Source organism: Magnolia sinica, chromosome 9 (genome assembly GCF_029962835.1).
Source record: "Magnolia sinica isolate HGM2019 chromosome 9, MsV1, whole genome shotgun sequence".
Classification (NCBI taxonomy): domain Eukaryota; kingdom Viridiplantae; phylum Streptophyta; class Magnoliopsida; order Magnoliales; family Magnoliaceae; genus Magnolia; species Magnolia sinica.
The window spans coordinates 49,696,161-49,707,024 of NC_080581.1; the positions used below are offsets into that span (position 1 = coordinate 49,696,161).

General features: G+C 37.7%; 1 protein-coding gene across 1 annotated transcript; it reads right to left on the minus strand.

Annotated features, from left to right (window-relative positions):
* Window positions 1-9,449: 9,449 nt before the first annotated feature.
* Window positions 9,450-10,001, minus strand: LOC131254980 (uncharacterized). The gene has a single exon (XM_058255678.1). The coding sequence runs from the start codon at window positions 9,999-10,001 to the stop codon at window positions 9,450-9,452; it is 552 nt and encodes a 183-aa protein (XP_058111661.1).
* Window positions 10,002-10,864: the final 863 nt, after the last annotated feature.

Here is a 10,864-nt window from a genome sequence, read left to right on the forward strand (position 1 = left end):
CATTGATCTAGTCATCAATGAAGGAATACTGTGATGATTGGAAGGAAATTCATGCATCCACCATGCACAAGAGACGATGGTGAGTCACGAGTTTTACGAATCTCACAATCTCAAAACAAGAAAAGAAGATATTCAAAGCTATTACAACATCTATTATAAGTTGAGTCACAATAAATCCTAGAAAACTAAAAATATTTCTTAAATTCAAACTAGAAATCAATGACGTTCAACATAAATAAGAATCAAAGCAAAAGAAGCATCAAAATAAACTATAGCTTCACCTCTTAGTCCTAGCTAAGAGATTAGCTAGTCATAGATAACTCAAAAACAAAAGAAAGGGTAAAAGATATACTAGAATCTATGAAGAAATTGAAGTGGAAGAACATTGTTAGCACTCCGTCTAGGCCTTCTCTCCCTTTCCAAACCCTAGAAGATACTTTGGAGCATCCTAGGGAGTCCTATTTATAGTTGTGGAACTCTGACTTTTGCATCGAGTTGGAAAAATCTAGAAACCGCCTCAAATTTACGCACCATGCGCAGTTCCCAAAATAGTTTAACAGAACTTTCATTTTTTATACTCAGAGTTTCAAAATATGTTTTTTCAGGACAATTTTCAGGAATATGTTTTTTTAGGATAATTTTCAAGATTCTTTTTTTTCTTCACTTCAAATCTTCAATTCTCTTCATTTCTCACTTAGTTTCCTTGGATCTTTGGTATGTGAATTTTTCATTAATGACTTCCAAATCTCCAAATCTCCAAATCTTCATTTAGTAATCTTTTGAGTATAAATATTCCTTCTAGCATCAATTTCACCTTAAGCTCTCGAAATCACCCCGCATAAAAACATGCATAATTAGATCGATTAAGTACTATCATGTTTATAAAACCAACATATAAATAGGGAAAAATATGCAATATTTCACACTCAACAATCCTAAGAATTGTTTGAGCTACTGAAAGGTGAGCTTGTATTCTTTTGTCCATTCTGTCTTTTGCTTTCCTTTCAACTGTTTGAAAAAGGAAAGGCATTTATCTGTGGCTAATAAAACGAAACGGTTGAGGGCGGCTATTCTCCCTGTGAGGCATTGAATTTTCTTAGTCGTTCTGGGTGAGCTCATGTCTATCAGGGCTCGAATTTTGTCGGGATTCGCCTTTATCCCTCTCTGCCTGACCAGGAAGCTGAGGAATTTTTTTGAGATGACGCCGAAGGTGCATTTGCTCAGATTTAACTTCATCCGATATTTTTGCAGGGCAATATGGTCTGTCGACCTGATATTTTTGATGAGCATATTATTGACGTAGACTTCCATGGAGTGCCCAATCTGCTAAGTGAACATTTTATTGACGAGTCGCTGGTACGTGGCTTCGACGTTCTTCAGCCTGAAGGGCGTGACCTTATAACAATAAAGCCCTTTGTCGGTGACAAAGGTCACCTTCTGCTTGTCGTGAGGGTGCATAAAAATCTAGTTATGGTCAGAGTAGGCATCTATAAAACTCAGAAGCTCGCGTTCGACCATGCTGTCAACAAGTTGGTTAATCCGTGAAAGGGGGAAGTGTAGTGATAAGGGAGCCCTCTTACTTGATTCAAGTAACACAATCAGAATTGGAGTCCTATCCTATCCAATTGGAAAATATATCAATAAAACCAAATCTGAACTTTCATTGACCTAATTCTCAATGAAGGAGAACTATGACAATTGGCAGGGATTTATCACTAAACCATGCCCAGGAGACAATGACAAACAATGGGATTTACTAATCCCATAATCTTAAAGCATGAGAATTGTGAAAATTAGGAAGGATTCCATCACCCTACCATGCCCAAGGGACGATGGTGAACAACATGACTTACTAATTTCATAATATCAAATCAGGAAAAGAAGATACTTAAAGTTATTGCAGATCTACTGTAATTTGAGTCATAACAAACCATTAAAAACTGAAAGTATTCGTTAAATATCAAATTAGAATCCATGGAGTTCAACATAAACATGAATCAAAGTAATACAAACATCCCATCATGCTACAAGCTTCACCTCTTACTCCTAATTAAGAGGTTTAGCCAACTATACATGATTAGCCCAAAGTCTCTTAAGAAAAACATGAAAACAACCAAGGAAGAAGAAAAACTCTTGGCGACGGCTTCTTCACCCTTTTGCTCCACTCCTTAAACCCTAGAAGATGCCTATTTATAGTTGTGGAACTCTAACTTTCGCACCTAGTTGAAAAACTCTAGAAATCACCTCAAATTTATGCAGTTTGCTAAAATAGACTTCACTCTACATAGTTTTTCAAAATAGACTTCACTCTGCACAATTTCACAAAATGACCCAAAGTTTCATAATATGTTTTTTCAAGACAATTTCAGGATCCTTTTCTTCACTTCAAATCTTTGATTCTCTTCATTCCTCACTTGGTTTTCCTGCATCTTTGGCATGTGAATTCTTCAATCTTGGTCTCCTAAGATCCATCCCTTGCTTTGGTGAATCTTAAGCATCAAATCCATGCTTTTAACACCCTTTTCAATTCAAGCTTTTAAATTCACCTTGCAACACAAACATGAGTAAAATAAAACATTAAGCATTATCATGTTCATAAAACCAAGATATAAATGGGAGATAGTATGTAATATTTGACCCTCAACACAATCCCCAACCAGCATTTTCCTAGTCCTGAGCAAAATATGCGAAAAATATTTCGAGAACCACAGAATAATTTCTATAAGTTCAAGTGGTTTTAAAAAAAACAGTCAAGATAATAGAATTCTAAAATACATCAAGGTTGTGCATTACCTTCTCCTAACTCTAGCACTCGTTAAGTTCTATAATCAAGTTCAAAGCATTAATCCTCCAATTAGAACAATTCCAAACATTGAGTTCCATGGGTGTATAATGAAGTCTAGACTTATCACAATCAAAGGTTCAATTTGTCACTTTCATGATAACATTGATAATTAAAAGAGCATTCAGGATAACCGAAACCTAAACCGAAACTTTCCTTATAGTTCATCTTTTAGTTCCCTCTTTTATTCCTCCAACTTTTGATTTTTTCATTGATGGCTTTCACGCTATGTCAACCTTTTTAAAGATTTTTAATAGGTAGCCCTTTTTGATGGCAAATATTTTTTTAGCTGGGTATTTTCTTTTTCTTTCTTTTCAATTCCTTCCATTGAACATGATAGAAAAATTCCCCAGGTAGGTTCCTTCCATGTGTAATAATCATCAAGTTAACAATTCAATATCAAACTGACACTTTACTGTGTAAGCTAGATGTGACATGTGATATCATGACTCAATCAATGTTTAAAACTTCTAATCGAGGATTAATGACGTAACTTTATTTTGAGATCTCCCAAGTGACTAAACTCCAAGAGACATAAGGCATCAACATTAAGCATATTATAATTCTAATTTTTCAAATTTTTTTTAATTTTTCATAATTTTTGCTCAAAGACTAAGAAAACACTAATTAACTTGTCTAATCCACACCCCTAATTTAAAATCTACATTGTCCTCAATGTAAAAGAAATAAGCATGTAATGCAAAAATGTCATTGAAAAGAAAAGGAAAATGATGGAAAGATAATACCTTAAGAAGAAAATTTTGAGGCTTTTCCAATGATCTCAGTGTGAAGATGGGTTAGCACAAAAGACTCAACAGACAATAAGCAAACTATCCTAAGCAACAGAAAACAAACTATTCTAAAATAACAGAAAGCAAACTATCATAATTCTAAATTCTTTGAAAGTAGTAAACCTAAATAGGAAAAAAGGGAAAAACTACTCAGTCATGCCGCAAGGTTCTTCCTTCGACCAATATCTTAATAAATTTCTCAGTAGGTTTCTCAACATGATCATCCAAAAGCCTTTTTTGCGATAAGCTTGGATATCCTGGAGCATGAATTTTCAGAGAAATTTATGGACTTCAGCATAAAGTTTCCTTTTAATCTCCTAAGGTGTCCAAAGTATATATGATGGATGCACCTGTGACAGAAAAAGTTTCAATGTTAGAACACCATGGTGAATCAAAGACTACAAGTAGATGTAATTCAGAAAAATTCTCAGTAGGTGATGTAGTCTCAATACATTTCGAAGTTTAAGGCTCTGGTTCAATTTTCAGCTCCTCCTCCTTTAATGGTAAATATTCAGGATCTGTAGAAGGAGGGGCTTCAGAATAAAGGTTCTCTTGGTCAGTAACAACTACTGAGGTATTGTCTTGCAAGGCATCCACTATTTCTGTTATCATATTATCATATAGATCTTCAAAGTGTGCCAAGTAATCTTCCAGAGAGCTGGGAGATTCAGTTGAGAGAGACTCATTCTCCACATCGAGATATGTGATGATATGCCCAATAACTCCATCATCTTTGAAAGTAGATGGAAACATGTTCTCTTGCTCTTCATCTTGGTGAGAATAAATTGTCACCGGATGTATCTTGCCTTGCCCTACATAGATAGATTTAGGATCAACAGGTGAGGAATTGATGTGAAGATTCTGTTCATTGATACCACTCAGTAAAGGCATTGTATCATCAAGGATTGACAACTCAAATAGTGGCCTCCATTAGGTGGTTTCAAATTCTAGAGTCTTATCGAGCAACTCGTCCATCTCCCTAACCATATTATAATTTAACTCAGGGGAGTGGTCTAAATATGCATCACGAGAGTTGGAAGGGTCGGTTGAAAGGAGCTCATCCTCCACATTTAAATTAGACATGTCAGATGGGTGGAGTAGATTATTATGGTCAACAACTTCCTATACCTCTTAATCATTGACCTGGACCAAACTTGAGGTCGATTTCAGTGAAATTTGGGCTGTAAATTCATGACTGTCATCCCAATCCTCATTATTTTCCAATTCAGTGCAGTACACAAGTGGGATGGGATCACTTTCCTCACATTGTTTTTCCAGGTTGAGTTGGGGCTTAAATAAACTAGCCTCTTCCTCCTCGTTGAAGTCAAGTGTGTCATGTGACTGGAGTATGTCAGTATCATTATATTTGAAAGACACCCACATCTCTTGATCATTCCTTTAGACAGTCATCGAGATCAACTCTTTGGGAAATTAAACCATATGCTCATTAACATAATCCAACTCTTCATTCTCAATTTTAGTACCCTCTGCAAGCGAGCTATGATCACTTTTCTCGCATTATGTTTTTGGATTGGGTTGAGGCTAGGATAAACTAGCCTCTTCCCCCTCATTGAGGTGTGACTAATGTTCTAACTTGGTTAATTTAATCAATTCAATATATTTTTTTAATGGCTACAAATAATTGCATGAGATATTGATTGAATTGCTCTTGTGCATTCATGAGTTTCTGAAGTGAATCCTCTTGGATCGTTTCTAGTTGGATTTCAAAGGTAGGGGATCTAAAAGAATAATCACTATAATCTCTTGTTGGTTCATCTCTCCAATGTTGATGTTTCCACTGATCATAGTCATATGGGTCATAGGTGGGACAGTTGGATGTTTGTTGGTACACATTATCACTCATAATATAAGCATGTATTGTTTTCTTCTTATTTGATGGGTGATACTCGTTCTCACTCCAATACGAGTCATATGGAGTGTAATTATTCTCCTGCCTATAATCACCGAAGGACTTCTTAACTGGTGGAGCATTATATTCCGTTTGGTTCTCGATGATGTTTTTAGAAAAATTTTGAGACGTAGGTTGTTTTCTAACATAATCATCTAATAGCCCTTCACAATTTCTCGCATTCTCTAAAACTAGCTCATCATATTGACGTTCTCACTCATGCATAATCATGGTGAAACCCTAATCTTGAGCCTAATCCTAACATAAAATAAAATAAAAGAAAAAAAATAAATAAAATCCTACAACAATATGGAAAGTAAGTAGATGAGAAGTTAGAAAGAGTTTACCAGTTTGGAGAGTTCTATGTTAGGATCCTACAAAATAGAAAACAATGTTTGTCCCTAAAAAAAAAATCTAGAAAAATCCTAACCTAAAAACAAAACAAAAAATTAATCTTAAAAATAAATTAGTTTCTAAAAACAAATTAAGAAAGTTTCTAAATCTAGAAATAGGAAATTAGTTTCTAAAACAAATTGAGAAAGTTTCTAAATCTAGTTATAGAAAGAAAAGTTAATTTCTAAATCTAGAAATAGAAAAGAAAAATTAGTTTCTAAAAAAAAAATAAGAAAGTTTCTAAATCTAGAAATACAAAGTTTCTAAAAAAAATAAGAAAGTTTCTAAATCTAGAAATAGAAAGAAAGAGAATTAGAAAGAAGTTATCAAATTAGAAGTTTTTATTTTGAGATCTTGTAGAAAAAAAAGTGAATTAGTTTATAAAAAAGAATTAAGAAAGCAACCTAGTTTCTAAAAAATGAAAAAGGAAAGTTTCTAAAAATAGAAGTAAGTTGGTTTCCAAAAACAGAAAAAGGAAAAGAAATTAGTTTCCAAAAACGGATTAGGAAAGTTTCTAAAAAAATAAAAATTAGTTTCTAAAAACAAATTAAGAAAGTTTCTATCCTAGAATTAGAAAGTAAATTAGTTTCTAAAAATAAAAAAAGAAAGTTTCTAAACATAGAAATAGAAAGCTAAGTTAGTTTATAAGATAATTTTGAAAAAACCCTAACCTAAAAATAGAAAGTAGAAAAATCCTAATCTTAATCTAATTCCAAAACTAATCAAATCTAGAAAACACAACCGTCAATCCCTGACAATGGCGCCAAAAACTTGTTCGTAACCTTAAGTGTAGGGTCGCGATGTAGTAATAATCTCGGTACGGCCGAGGTCGAATCCACAGGAACTGAAACTTGTATGTTTTTGAAATTAACTAGAAGTAGAACTAGAAGAAGATGTGAAACTAATTCTGAAGTATTTGAGAGAGTAATTGTGAATAGAGTAATTAAAACTAAGAATTTATAAGTGGGAACTAGGGTGCCAAGGATCTACTTGTAGTGATTAGGGAGCCCTCTTGCTTGATTCAAGTATCACAATTAGAATTGGAGTCCCATCCTATCCAATTGGAAAATATATCAATAAAACCAAATCTGAACTTCCATTAACCTAATTCTCAATGAAGGAGAACTAGGGATTCCATCACCAATCCATGCCCAAGAGACAATGGCAAACAACAGGATTTACGAATCCCATAATCTTAAAGCAGGAGAATTGTGAAGATTATGAAGGATTCCATCACCCTACCATGCCCAAGGGATGATGGTGAACAACGAGACTTACCAATTTCACAATCTCAAATCAGGAAAAGAAGATACTTAAAGCTATTGCAGATTTATTGTAATTTGAGTCACAATAAACCATTAAAAACTGAAAGTATTCTTCAAATATCAAATTAGAATCTATGGAGTTCAACATAAACATGAATCAAAGCAATAGAAACATCCCATCATGCTACAAGCTTCACCTCTTAGCCCTAGTTAAGAGGTTTAACCAACCATAGACATGATTGGACCAAAGTCTCTTAAGAAAAATATGAAAACAACCAAGGAAGAAGAAGAAAAAATCTTGGCGATGGCTTCTCCACCCTTTTGCTCAACTCCTTAAACCCTAGAAGATGCCCAGGAACATCCTGTCTTCAATCTTGGTCCACTCCTTAAACCCTAGAAGATTCCATCACCCTTTTACTCCACTCCTTAAACCTATAGGCATGTGAATTCTTCAATCTTGGTCTCCTAAGATCCATCCCTTGCCTTGGTGATTCTTAAGCATCAAATCCATGCATTTAATACCCTTTTCAATCCAAGCTCTTAAATTCACCTTACAACACAAATATGAGTAAAATAGAACATTAAGCATTATCATGTTCATAAAACCAAGATATAAATGGGGGATAATATGCAATATTTGAGCCTCAACAGGAAGCTGTCCTTGGCGCAGGTTTTGTTCAGGTCAGTGTAGTGAAAACAGACCTGCCTTGGTGATTCTTAAGCATCAAATCCATGCATTTAATACCCTTTTCAATCCAAGCCCTTAAATTCACCTTGCAACACAAATATGAGTAAAATAGAACATTAAGCATTATCATGTTCATAAAACCAAGATATAAATGGGGGATAATATGCAATATTTGAGCGTCAACAGGAAGCTGTCCTTGGCGCAGGTTTTGTTCAGGTCAGTGTAGTCAAAACAGACCTGCCACTTCCCATTGGACCTTTTTACCAAGACGATGTTGGCAATCTAGTTTGGATAATAGATTTCTTCGATGAAGCCTGCTTTGAGGAGTTTTTTTTACCTCTTCTCCAATGATGGTATATCATTCCACTTCCAACGCTCACCTCTTCTGTCTTACTGGTTGGTGGTCAGGGTCTACATTCAGTTTGTGGACCATGACTTTTGGGTTGATGCCAGGCATGTCTTGATGGGACCAAGTGGACACATCGGCGTGTCGCCTGAGGAGGCTCATGAGATTGTCCCGCAGAGCTGGTGAATGACAAACCGACCTGGATCGTTCGGGTTGAGTTGGAGTCGGCGAGGGGGATGGTTATGAGATCTTCGACTGGGGTCCCTCTTTCAACCATCTCTTCTCGAGGGTCGAGTGAGGTGATGGTCATCATCTGATGTGGTGTCCTTAAGGTGGTAGAGTGGCACCATCACGCTTCTTGCTGGCCCTCTCTGGCCATTCCTACACCGTATTCGGTTAGAAATTTCATTGCTAGGTGGTATGTGGATACCATAACATGTAAGGTGTTAAGGGACAGTCGACCGAGGATGATGTTGTAAACAAAGGGGAAATCGACTACCAAGAAGTTGACCATCATTGTTGTCTGATTCTGCCTTTCCCCTACTATTACAAGAAGTAATATGGATCCTTCCGAGGTGACTCTGTCACCCGCAAACCCTATCAAGGTGGTTTTGATGGGTCGGAGTCAGTCTCTTCTGACACCCATCTTGTCGAAGGCTTCAGCGAAGAGGATGTTGGCTGAGCTGTTGATGTCCACCAATATTCGAAATACCTTGCGGTTGGCTATAGTCATAGTCACTACTAGTGCATCGTCATGAGGATGATGGATGCCCCTAACATCTTCTTCGGTGAAAGTTAGCCCGCCAGGTGCCACTTTCTGTTCCTTTGATGGTCAAATGGTAACATTGATTTGATGCTCCGAATCGCAATGACTGATACTTTAGGTATGAGCTCTTTAAGCTCAATTCGAGTTTTCTCCTTTAGTAGGCTTGCCAAAGATAGTTTGGATTTCCTCGGTAGGTTCATTGTTGATGGGCTTATCATCCTTTTGATTCATTTGCTCTTCCCTCCTATTGATATATTCCCGTAAATGCCCATTACGGATGAGGGCCTCGATCTCTTCTTTTAGATCGAAGTAGCCATCGGTTGAATGACCGTGGTTGTAGTGGAAGTGGCAGTACTTTTGCTTGTCCCTCTTGTCATCATCAGATTTTATCTTATTCGACCATTTGAGGATTCATTTATCCTGAACTTTCATGAGGACTTGCTCTGGCGTCATATTGATGGGGTGTACGAATTGAACCTGTTCTCAGGTCGCCTAATAGTGCGCTGACTTTTGATCAACTTGTGGTCTTTCCTTCTCTTGTCATCGATTGAGGTCGGCTCCTCCTTAGGTCGCCTCTCTCTGGCTGAGCTTCCTTTCTTCCGAGTGGCCTTTCGTAAGACAAAAAGTTCTTTGGCGTTGGAGTATTTCTGTGCCCGATTTAGGAGATCGATCATTGTCATTGGGGGGTTTTTGTTGAGCGAAAAGAGGAATCTTCCTTCCCTTAGACCTCTCATCATGGCAGTTAGAGTGATCTCTTCCGAATGTCCTTGTACTTGCATTATTTCCAGGTTGAAATGTTTAATGTAATCTTTTAGCAACTCATCTTCTTTCTGAACAATATTGAGGAGATGAGAAGCTGGCTTGAGCCTCTCCTTTCCTCTGATGAAGTTGGTGATAAACGCTTTGCTGAGCTGTGTGAAAGAGATGATCGATTGCGGCTTCAGTTGCCAGAACCACTTTCGAGCCTCTCCTGTCAAGGTTAAGGAGAATGCTAGGCACATGACTACAGTCAATGTACCGTGGAGTTCCATCCAAGCCCTAAAGGATTCTAGATGCTCGGTTGGGTCGGTGGCCTCGGAGTATGGGGCAATCTGGGGCATTTAAAACCTTGGTGAAAGTTGGCCATGCATGATGTCGACAATAAATGGTGGTTCGGTTTCTTCCAGTATTGCCTCTACTGAGGTCGGAGCGTTCGTATGGCAAGCCTATCGTATGTCATCAATTTGGCCTCGCAAGTCATTAAGATTAGCTTCCTAGGGATCTTCACTTTCGGCCATCACCTCTATTGCCGTCTCGGGAGCTTTGTTGCACCTCTCATGACATAAGTCGGTGGTAGCTAGCACGGCGGTGCCCGAGATGTGGGAGGGTGCCGGTTTAGAGTTTTGATCTTCCTACTTCAGGAGCCAGTGGGTACCTTGGATGGCTGAGGGACCACTGTAGTCGCTCGACTTGCTGCTTACCTCATCCCCCGGATGGGAGGAGGTTGCAATTGCTCCAACACTCGTTTCATCGAGTTCATATTGCTATTCAGTGCTTCAACTTGCTACTCGAGGGAAACAAGTCATCCTCCCCGATTTTGGGAGCGTTGCATTGGTCTCACAGGCGCAGAGTCAGCCTAGAGCTGGGAAGAGGAATCTCGGTGGCTGGCAAACTACTTTGGGTAGGAAGTAGGAGCTTTCTTTTTCCCTTTCGCCAATGTTGAGCTTCGATGGATTATGAGAACGGCTTTCGACATCGTTCCCACAGACGACGCCAAACTGTTGATGCAGAAAACTAGTTAGTCTTCCTTGGACCTTTGAATGCATGCACAAGGAATGGACAAAGAAGACCCTGGCTAGAGTAGGGGACCCTCCAATGCTAAAGT

Excerpts from the sequence above, each read along its gene's own strand:
- LOC131254980 (XM_058255678.1), bottom strand. The coding sequence starts at position 10,001 with ATGTGCCTAGCATTCTCCTTAACCTTGACAGGAGAGGCTCGAAAGTGG.